This window comes from Drosophila sulfurigaster, chromosome 3 (assembly GCF_023558435.1).
Source record: "Drosophila sulfurigaster albostrigata strain 15112-1811.04 chromosome 3, ASM2355843v2, whole genome shotgun sequence".
In the NCBI taxonomy this organism is placed as follows: Eukaryota; Metazoa; Arthropoda; class Insecta; order Diptera; family Drosophilidae; genus Drosophila; species Drosophila sulfurigaster.
In genome coordinates, this window is record NC_084883.1 from 9,852,170 (window position 1) to 9,861,863 (window position 9,694).

Sequence of the window (9,694 nt, forward strand, 5' to 3'; positions counted from 1 at the left end):
CATAATTAAAACATTTTTATAGAATTTTGGGCAAAATTTCGTAGCAATATAACAACTAGAAGTATTTTTGGCCGCAACTCCCATACTGGCGGAACCACAGCGCGCTGTCAACTACTGAGCAATATAAAAAATGTACTATATTGTTGCTTTTGAGTATACATATAATACTTATATACATATGTATATATCAATATGCGGGTGAGAAACAAAAGCTCAAATTAGAATCATGATTAAACTTAAAGGGTAAGACGACTGCGATATACCCTTAATATATCTACTAATATTGCATTAATACCTTCATGCAAATTAAGAACAAATTCTTGTCGATTGTTTATTTTTCCGCCTACGTTTGTCGACTGGGATTGCAAAAAGTTTAGCTTTGACTTTTGACAAATTTTGATCGTACTCGGAAATGGCCATAAGGTTTACATTATTGAAGCAAAGGTTTACATTATTGAAGCAATGGATCCATTTCTTTCATTCCGAATTCTGTCCACCTACGTCAACGATAATGCAATTTATTTGTTAGTATTAGATCGCATTTGTTATAATAGATATTGTGATATGGCAGACTATAAATTCTCTAATTTTAAAGTCGTATTCGATAATATATAAAGATAAAATAGATTTCTAGTACTAAAATGACAATAATTTAAATTTATAATCGGTATAGAACTGAAATAATATTTAGTTTACCCATCATTAAGATTTTAACTTTCTTCATATCAATTTCCTTGCTTATTTGTCCGTTTTACTTGGTCTTTTTATATAAGTTACATGGCATGATTACTAGGTAAAAGGAATTTTCAATTAATAAGAAGTAGAGCTTCAGTAAACAGTTCTTTATTCACAAACGGGCACCCAACTGCTCTTGATGTTCCGCCGTCAAGTACTGAGCAATATGAAAAGTTACCATATACTCGTAACATACAACACAATTTGTGGTTTTTCAGTATAATTAATTTATACACCCATTGAACAATAAGTATTTTTTTCGCTCTAACTTCTTTTAGAATCATGTTATATCCTAAATAAATATTACATACTAATATCACCTGTTGTTCTGGTTTTTAGTTTCCAATTACAATATGTAAATTAGGAATTATTCAGAATCGAAATACTTACCTTTTTTTTAGAAATTCGACGAAAATAATGAAAAACTCTTCTTGTTTGTTTAATCTGTGTTTTATTTGATTTTCTGTAAATTATTATCATTTGTCCAATGTGTCCATGCGATAAATAAATGTTTAAATAATATTAAAATAATAACTTTACAATACACATTTCAAAAAGAAATTTGTATGCATTTAGGGTTTCTGTATTACTCGTTTTGATTGACAAACAAGCATCAAACTGGATAAAAATCTATTCGATTTGTTAAACAAATAAAAATAATATAGGAGATTGGATTTGTTAGTGACTATTGGTTTGTTTTCAATGTTATAAAGCTGACGTTAGTTATTATGTATTTTAAGAGAGTTTTCATTTCTCGATTTCTTCAATTAAATAACAGATACAAATAATATATTAATTTAATATATTATATAATGTATTTAATTTAATAATAACGAAACAAAAATGCCAAAAAGTTATTTCTGGTGGCCTTTTCTTATTTGTTCACTCCAGAACATTCAATTGACTATAAAAAAACTCGTACTACATCATTTGCAAAATACATATACATACATAAGTTAATTATTCGCTTTGAAATAATACCAAAAAAAAATATTTGATTATGATTCCGATTGGAATCGTTCTTTATTGAAAAAACTAATTCTGAAGCTAGCCCTATAAAAAGCTGTGAGTTTCAGCAGCGGCGTCGACTGCGCTGCTTCTGGTTGGCGAATTGGGTGCAATGCTCGATGTTCTTGGAATAGCTTGCACCGGCATGTGGTGGATGTGTTGGGCAACTTGGTTTAGGGTCTTCTTGGAATATTTCAGGTGCACTCGGCCTTCGTAATGATTTGAGTTTCGTAATGTTTTGTGCGTTAACACTTCCTCCTCTAGTACGTGCTTGTCCTCAAGCCATTTTTTTCAAAAGTATGGGATGTTGTTGAATTGAGGCAGTGGGGTTTTCTGTAAATCCTCTTGCTTGCGGAGTGGTGACTTCACTCTTTCTGATGGAGCTGGTGTTGGTCCAAGTTGAAGGGTAATGGTGTTCTTCTTCCGGCTGCAAGCGTGAGGTCCGAACGCCGTTATCAGGATGACTCCGAAGAGCGTTAACGTTGTAATGTTGTTAACCATAAAGTGCGTCTGTATGTGTTGCAGCATGCTGGTGTTATTGAGATGGAGCGCTTCCAGTGCCTCTAGGGATAGAATCCTTAAACGTTCAGTCTCTTCGGCTGTTATTTGTGAGATTGACACTTCTGGTTGCATAATGACTGCCTCCATATTGTTGAATAGCCGCTCTTTTTAGGATTAGGATTAGGATTAGGATTCCAGACCAAATTGCCGTTGAAGTTATTGAGGAGAACTAGACCATTGTCGATTTCGTCTATCTCCGGGATATGATCCGCGTTGCTGAAACTGCACTGTGCTTTCTCTCCCTTAACTAATTTTGGAATACAATGTGTTTGGCATACATCAATGTCATTTATTTTTTAAGTTTTTATGTTTAAGTACTATACCATTATACAACAAGTTAGAAAGCTACAGTCGAGTGTGCTCAAGAAATATCATTTGGTGGACTATTATCCTATGGTAAGGACAATAATTTCATAGTCTTGACAGTTAATAACTAATTTTTATACCCGCTACCCATAGGGTAGAAGGGTATTATAACTTTGTGCCGACAGGAAATGTATGTAACAGGTAGAAGGAGGCATCTCCGACCCTATAAAGTATATATATTCTTGATTAGCGTCAACAGCCGAGACGATCTAGCCGTGTCCGTCTGTCCGCCTGTCTGTCTGTCCGTCTGTTCGTCCGTCCGTATGACTTGTTACTTGTTTGTATTGAATTCATTAGGGAGTTCGATATGGACGTAAGTTTGTTAATTCTTTGCTCCAGTTGTGTGTTAACTATAACCTGTTGATTATTATTACTGATAAGATTATTGATATTATATTTTCCTTTAACATGACGAGATCGTCATGATCTGGGCTGCCACAGTTTCTTCAGATCAACATCCTCTTAGCAACTGTTACTCAACAGCTGTGCAGAACTTAAAGGCACTGTTACAGATAGCTTGCTAAGCTTTGTGAATGTGTGTGTATACTATTTATGTGTGTGAGCCATTCGAAATTCTATCTGTTACTAGAGATAACATTATATTGCGGTTTGCGTAATTATGGGATTAACAGCGTCTGTTAAATGTCTGCTAAGATTCTGCACAATTACTGCAATGAATAAATTAAGTATACGTTATCCACGTACTACGGTCAAATTGGCATTTTATTTCCATGCATTTTCTCAAGAGTTTGAAAGTTAAAGTAAATGAATAAAACAAAACTAATGACAATAGCGTAAATTATAAATTACATGCACATGGCACACAACAATGATGCCAATAGCATATTCATATCATCGGGATAGGCAAGGAGCACATCATGGTCAAAGCGATCAGATGGAGTCTATAAGGAGCTTCATTAGCTTAGCTGCGTTTGTTAGCCGTATTGCGGGCTATCCATTTTTGATAATGGTAGACATCGGTATACACTCCGGCCGAGTCCGGCTCGCCGCAGCCAGTGCCAAAAGAAACTATGCCAACCACTTTGCCGTCGCACATTAGCGGCCCTCCCGAGTCACCTTGGCAGCTGTCGACCTCGTAATCGTTGCCATTGGACGCACATACCATTCCCTTTCTGAAGCCAGCAATTTTGGAGCACCTCGCATTCGTATTGATAGTCACGTCACCATTCACTGCCTCGTCTGGCGTGGGGCCATACTACATATTATGAGCCATACTACATATTAGCAATCAGAGAAAGTTGCAGAGGTACGCTTCGTACTTTCTCTTTAAACCCACCTGAATCACTGTGCCCCAACCAACGACTGTGCACAACAGTCCAGCCTTTGGATCCCGATCAACTATTGGTATAATCGTGGCGAAAGTGTCGTCTAAGCCAATTGACTCCTTCAGTCGAAGAATGCCAATGTCGTTGGGATACCTTGGGTAAGAGTATTTGGGGTGCGCTCTCACTTTATTCACATTAAGTTCTTGCGTGTTTCCCGTTTTGACCAGGCGACTCGGGGTGCCAGCTACGATCTTTAATCGATTGGGTCGCAGTTTAACCCCACTGTAAACGTAAGGAGCTGCTTAGGTTCAACCATATTTGAAATAATATAAAAACATGAGTTTGCTAGCTGAAGTCAAATAACTGATTATCCTGTCTTGTTCCTTACAATGCCAGAATAATTGATTTAGACACCTTTTTTGATAAGAAGATGTCTATTGAGAGGAGACCAAATTTGAAATTTATGGCGAATTTGTCTTGTGTAAGATCTAACTTTCAATCGCCTTGCTATTCAACATTCTTCTAGCACAATTTTGGATTGAATTATATCTTAGTTGAGAATAAAATGTAATGCAGCTCTACTCAAACTTAATGCCAAAGACCTCAACTAACTCCTATACACACATGTTATGTTGTTTTTAAACATACTACTTGTTGAATAGACAATGTGCCGCAGTCAGAATAGTCTTCGACGATATTATTGCGCCACCGCAGAAGTGATTGTCTCCGAAATATTTTCGCTCTTTGTTGTATCGAATCGAAACAACGTATTTAACGAGAAGATTCTTTTCCGGGCGATATCCGCCGGTTACCAGAAAACGAAAATCGTCACCATCATTGATGTCGCTCACACTCAAATTGGAATATTCTCTGGGTTGTAGGCGATGTTTCTTGTGTTTCACCCGATGCTGGATAAAATCGCTTTGAAACTGTAGATCATCTACGATCGTCATCTCATTGGCACTGTCTTCATTATTCGCAAAACGCTTTTGTCGCAGATTACTCGAGATAGTATCCATCGGATCGCGCTTGTGGGATTTGGTGCAATTCCAATGCAAATGATCGCAAGAAGCAGCATTCTCCGCGCAATAATGTATTAGTAAGATAGTGAAAACAATAAATTTTGAGGTATACATTTTGTGAATTTTCTTTTTGACACTCAGCCTAAAGCAATAATGATTTCGATTTCTGGCAAATAAAAGGGATTTGATCAGAGACAAGTGAAGTGATAACACTGAGCCATAGGCGTAAAATAGGCGAAAACTTGCTCAAGAAAGAAGTAAAGAAAATATGAGGACCGAGTCAGGGTCATGGTCTGGGTCCGGGTCATGTCTTTTACATGTACTAATTTTGTTGAAGATGTCTGAAACTTTCCCAGTCCCCTAAGAATGGTCACTGTCTGAGCGTTCGTGTAGCTTGTAATGTCCATCGTAGCTTCTGTTATTGTCCATAGTAATACCCTGTGAATGTTATGATTTGATGTTACTTTTATGTACGATTCTTCCAGATCCTGTTAAAATGTTTGTATTTTTAGCCTCTTTAACAAATTCTTTTTTGAATCTTGGGAGAAGTTTTGAACCTAAACGAGTGTTTAATTTTACATATATTTCTTGTCCTGGCTCATAGGTTATTATTTCGTTTTTGCGTTTATTGCGGAATTGTACATTTTTATTTTGTGCTATCTTGTGTTTGTCGATATTGTCTTGTCTGGCCTGTTCGGACTGGTCTGGGTTTGTCGTGACTCTTTCCGAAGACTAATAAAAGAAGAAATAATGGTCGCTTTTTGGTTGTGGGTGAAAAGAGTAGTTATATTCGTATATGGCTTTATCTAGAAGTTCTTCAAAGGTTCTATGGTGATTTTCTTTCTGTAAGCATCTAATTACTTCGGAAAGTGTCGAATGGAACCTTTCTACTTGTCCGTTAACCGTACTCTTATCTGGTGGCGCAGTGTAAATTGTGATATTTAACTGATCCTCAAGCATGAACTTTATAGACCTTGAGTTGAGAGATTTCTCATTATCTATTATAACGAACTTAGGAACTCCATAGTAAAAAATAATGTCTCCAGGTGGTGTTCGAATGTCTTCTATTGCTTTTGAACTGATTATGCGTGCCTGTGCTAGTTTTGAGAATTTATCTATTGCTGTAAGAAGTAAATGGCTTTTGGTTGAGTAAATGTCGATGTGAATAATGTGACCGGGGTATTTTGGTATTGGAGTTCTTTTCAATTCTGGATTAGGGGGATGTCTGTCATATTTAGATTCCTTACAAATTTTTTCATTGCCTTACTATGTTGCTTATTTTTATACCCGCTACCCATAAGGTAGAAGGGTATTATAACTTTGTGCCGGCAGGAAATGTATGTAACAGGTAGAACGAGACATCTCCGACCCTATAAAGTATATATATTGTTGATCAGCGTCAAGAGCCGAGACGATCTAGCCATATCCGTCTGTTCGTCTGTCCGTATGAAACACTGGATCTCAGAGACTATAAGAGATAGACCTAAAATTTTTTTTCGACAGCATTTGTTATGTTTGCACGCAGATCAAGTTTGTTTCAAATTTTTGCCACGCTTCCTGCCGCTCCCTGTATATACAGTAATAACTATAGTAGTTATGATTCCTGAAAATTTGGTTGGGATTAAATAAAAATTGTCGAAGTTATTAAAGAAATACTTTTGTATAGGCAAAAACGCCTACTAATTAGGGGGTCTTAGTTGCTTTGGCTGACAATCTGGTATATTGTGCCGTCTATGGTATATTTTGAATGCGGTACCTAATCGATATACCAATTATACCATTTGGTAATATTTTAAATAATACCGCAAAGCATATTGATTTTATTCAAAATGGGTAGCGGGTATCTCACAGTCGAGTACACTCGACTGTAGCTTTCGTACTTGTTTGCACTTGTGTTTGTTCACAAGGATTGCAAAAGTTTAGCCTAGTAAATTCATCGAGTATAAATTTTAAAATTAAAAAGTATGATCAGACCTAAGAAATTAATGAATAAAACAATTAAGGCCGTTGAAAACGCTGTCTAACCAGAATCTATTTGATTTTATATTATTTATTTGAACTATGGATTTTACAAGTACATAGATTACTAATGGAATGGCTACATAAACAAATTATTTCCCAACGAAATGAATTATTTTAACATATTTTAAAGGACTCCAATAAATTGCTCATAATCGTATCTTTTACATCGGCGAAGACGAGTTCTATGTTATGAGTATCTGTTATATTGAATAAAAATGATTTGCAAAGTAAGTCAAAATGTTATATTAAATTAAATATCATCATATACTTGCCCCCAGTGCATGTGTATTGACAATAGATGTTGTTGTTGTTCAAACTAAGAAACATGTTCCGAATGAAGTCACGGGCAGCCTTTGAATCGCCCTTCGGTCCTATTTGCAAATTTATAACAAAATAAAAACAAGTAAGAAAGCAACAGTCGAGTGTGCTCGACTGTGAAATACCCGCTACCCATTTTAAATAAGAGTAATATACTTTGCGGTTTTATTCTCAATATGTACCAAATATACTACAAAAATACTAAAAATATACCAAATTGTATATTTGGTATATCGATATAGTACCAGATTATATATACCAGATTGTCAGCCAAAGCAACTAAGACCCCCAGTAAATAGGCGTTTTTGCTCAAACAAAAGTATTTCTTTAATACCTTCCAAAATTTTTATCTGAATGCTGTCGAAAAAAAAATTTAGCTCTAGGATTCATAACTACTATTGTTATTATCGTATTATTGTTATATTCGCATTTCTAGCTTTAAAACTACGCTTGTTATAAGATTTTATTTATTTTTGGGGGCGGAAGTGGGCGTGGCAAAAATTTGAAACAAACTTGATCTGCGTGCAAACATAACAAATGGTGTCGAGAAAAATTATAGCTCTATCTCCTATAGTCTCTGAGATCTAGGTGTTCATACGGACAGACAGACAGACAGACAGACACACAGACACACAGACGGACATGGCTAGATCGTCTCGGCTGTTGATGCTGATAATGAATATATGCACTTTATAGGGTCGGAGATGCCTCCTTCTACCTGTTACATACATTTCCTGTCGGCACAAAGTTATAATACCCTTCTACCCTATGGGTAGCTGGTATAAAAATTAGTTATTAACTGTCAAGACTATGAAATTATTGTCCTTACCATCCCCATACATAGGATAATAGTCCACCAAATGATATTTCTTGATTTTCTCCTCAAATTGATCCATCTTGTTAAGAAACAGAACAAACGCTGATTTTTCGAACCAGCGGGAATTAACTATGTTTTTAAATAAAGCTTTCGAATACTCCATTCTATTCTACAATATAAGAAGCATTAAACAACAGACCCATTGAACAAATGTCAGTATGTTTAAACTTACAACATTTTCGGATTCAAACAAATTTTGATCGTACTCGGAAATTGCGACGAAAAATATTATAAGGTTTACATTCTCGAAGCAATGGATCCATTTCCTTCGTTCCGAACGCTGTCCACCTACGTCAACCATACTGCAATTTATTTGTTAGTATTGGATCGTATTTGTTATAATAGATATGGTAATTTACCGGAGTACATATCGTTCCATTTTAATATCGTATTGATTGATTCCAGTTGTCGCTGAACGTACTCGCAAAATATCCTCTTTACTCGGTATATAATCGGGCTTTTCAATTCGTTCTATTTCACAGAGAAAGCTGTGTAGATAAAAAGGAAAGCAATGAATTGTTTAAACTATTGACTTAATTCAATGTTTTACGAACTATTCTGCAGAACCCATTAAATAATATTCTTTTCGACGACTGTAACACTTCTGTATGCCAAAATCCTTCCAAAGACATTTAATGGCACTCAAAAAGGGATCTTCCAAGGTTTCGATTGTGCCACAATCAATTAACGAAATGAGATTAGCGCGATCCTGCAATTAAATTACAACTTTATTTCGAAATTGGAAAGAATTTTGTTCACGTCTTACATTATTTTCAACATCACTATAGGGTATTTCAAGTTTTTCCATAGCCTTGATCATTGACTGCATAGCCATGAATATGTTTCGGTATACCATCTTAGTGTGTCTAAGCATTTCTTCGTCCGTAATCTCAACGCCATGTATAATGCGCATTTGTTTGAGAAACGTTGTTTTTCCCGATTCACCGGTACCTGAGAACATAAAATTAAAACTAATACCTCAACCAGCGTATTAAACGTATGCATGTGACTAATTAATATATGTGGTATATTTAGTTTACATATTTAAATAAATATACCACAAATATTACAAAGATATATATTTATAATTAATTATTTGAATATAATACCGACAATTGAAATCACTGATTAAACATTGTATTAGTCACAATTTATATAAAGATAATATAGGTTATTAAGAAAATAATATAGAGTCCGAATAAATGTTTTCAGGAACTAAACAAAAATATATATTTACATGTATGTATTTATACTTGCCCAACAATAATAGTTTAATAACATTGTTCATTTTCTTTCTGTCTGCTTTGATAATTTTCTGAATCTCCTTGTTTATTCGCCTGCTTTCCTTTTGATCTTCTGATAAGCGAAATGACATGATTACTGGATAAAGACGCTTATTGCGCACACCTTCGATGGTCGATAATCAAAGTTTACATATAAGTATCACTTCAGTTACAATTACAATATATAAGAAGCTTCTTATTCACAATAGGCACTCA

General features: G+C 35.2%; 2 protein-coding genes across 3 annotated transcripts; both read right to left on the reverse strand.

Moving 5' to 3' along the window:
* Positions 1–3,357: 3,357 nt before the first annotated feature.
* Positions 3,358–5,161, reverse strand: LOC133843863 (serine protease 1-like). Of its 2 annotated transcripts, none has more exons than XM_062277610.1 (3): positions 4,608–5,161; positions 3,968–4,238; positions 3,358–3,886 (listed from the first exon to the last, which is right to left on the reverse strand). In XM_062277610.1, the coding sequence occupies exons 1-3, from the start codon at positions 5,090–5,092 to the stop codon at positions 3,593–3,595; spliced, it is 1,050 nt and encodes a 349-aa protein (XP_062133594.1). In that variant the 5' UTR covers positions 5,093–5,161; the 3' UTR covers positions 3,358–3,592. The 2 variants fall into 2 exon arrangements, with proteins under 2 accessions (XP_062133594.1, XP_062133593.1); XM_062277609.1 differs by having other exon boundaries at positions 4,605–5,160.
* A 1,851-nt stretch (positions 5,162–7,012) lies between these two features.
* Positions 7,013–9,240, reverse strand: LOC133846523 (G protein alpha q subunit-like). The gene is made up of 7 exons (XM_062281546.1): positions 8,962–9,240; positions 8,750–8,904; positions 8,555–8,683; positions 8,368–8,497; positions 8,148–8,304; positions 7,273–7,371; positions 7,013–7,197 (listed from the first exon to the last, which is right to left on the reverse strand). The coding sequence occupies exons 1-7, from the start codon at positions 9,154–9,156 to the stop codon at positions 7,115–7,117; spliced, it is 948 nt and encodes a 315-aa protein (XP_062137530.1). The 5' UTR covers positions 9,157–9,240; the 3' UTR covers positions 7,013–7,114.
* Between the last annotated feature and the right edge of the window lie 454 nt (positions 9,241–9,694).

Excerpts from the sequence above, each read along its gene's own strand:
- LOC133846523 (XM_062281546.1), bottom strand. The coding sequence starts at position 9,156 with ATGTTCTCAGGTACCGGTGAATCGGGAAAAACAACGTTTCTCAAACAA. Across the intron at positions 8,905-8,961 it reads ATAGTGATGTTGAAAATAAT|GATCGCGCTAATCTCATTTC; the intron begins GTAAGACGTGAA and ends ATTTAATTGCAG. Across the intron at positions 7,198-7,272 it reads TCAATACACATGCACTGGGG|ATACTCATAACATAGAACTC; the intron begins GCAAGTATATGA and ends TCAATATAACAG.
- LOC133843863 (XM_062277609.1), bottom strand. The coding sequence starts at position 5,092 with ATGTATACCTCAAAATTTATTGTTTTCACTATCTTACTAATACATTAT. Across the intron at positions 4,239-4,604 it reads CATTGTCTATTCAACAAGTA|TGGGGTTAAACTGCGACCCA; the intron begins GTATGTTTAAAA and ends TTACGTTTACAG. Across the intron at positions 3,887-3,967 it reads GTTGGGGCACAGTGATTCAG|TATGGCCCCACGCCAGACGA; the intron begins GTGGGTTTAAAG and ends CATAATATGTAG.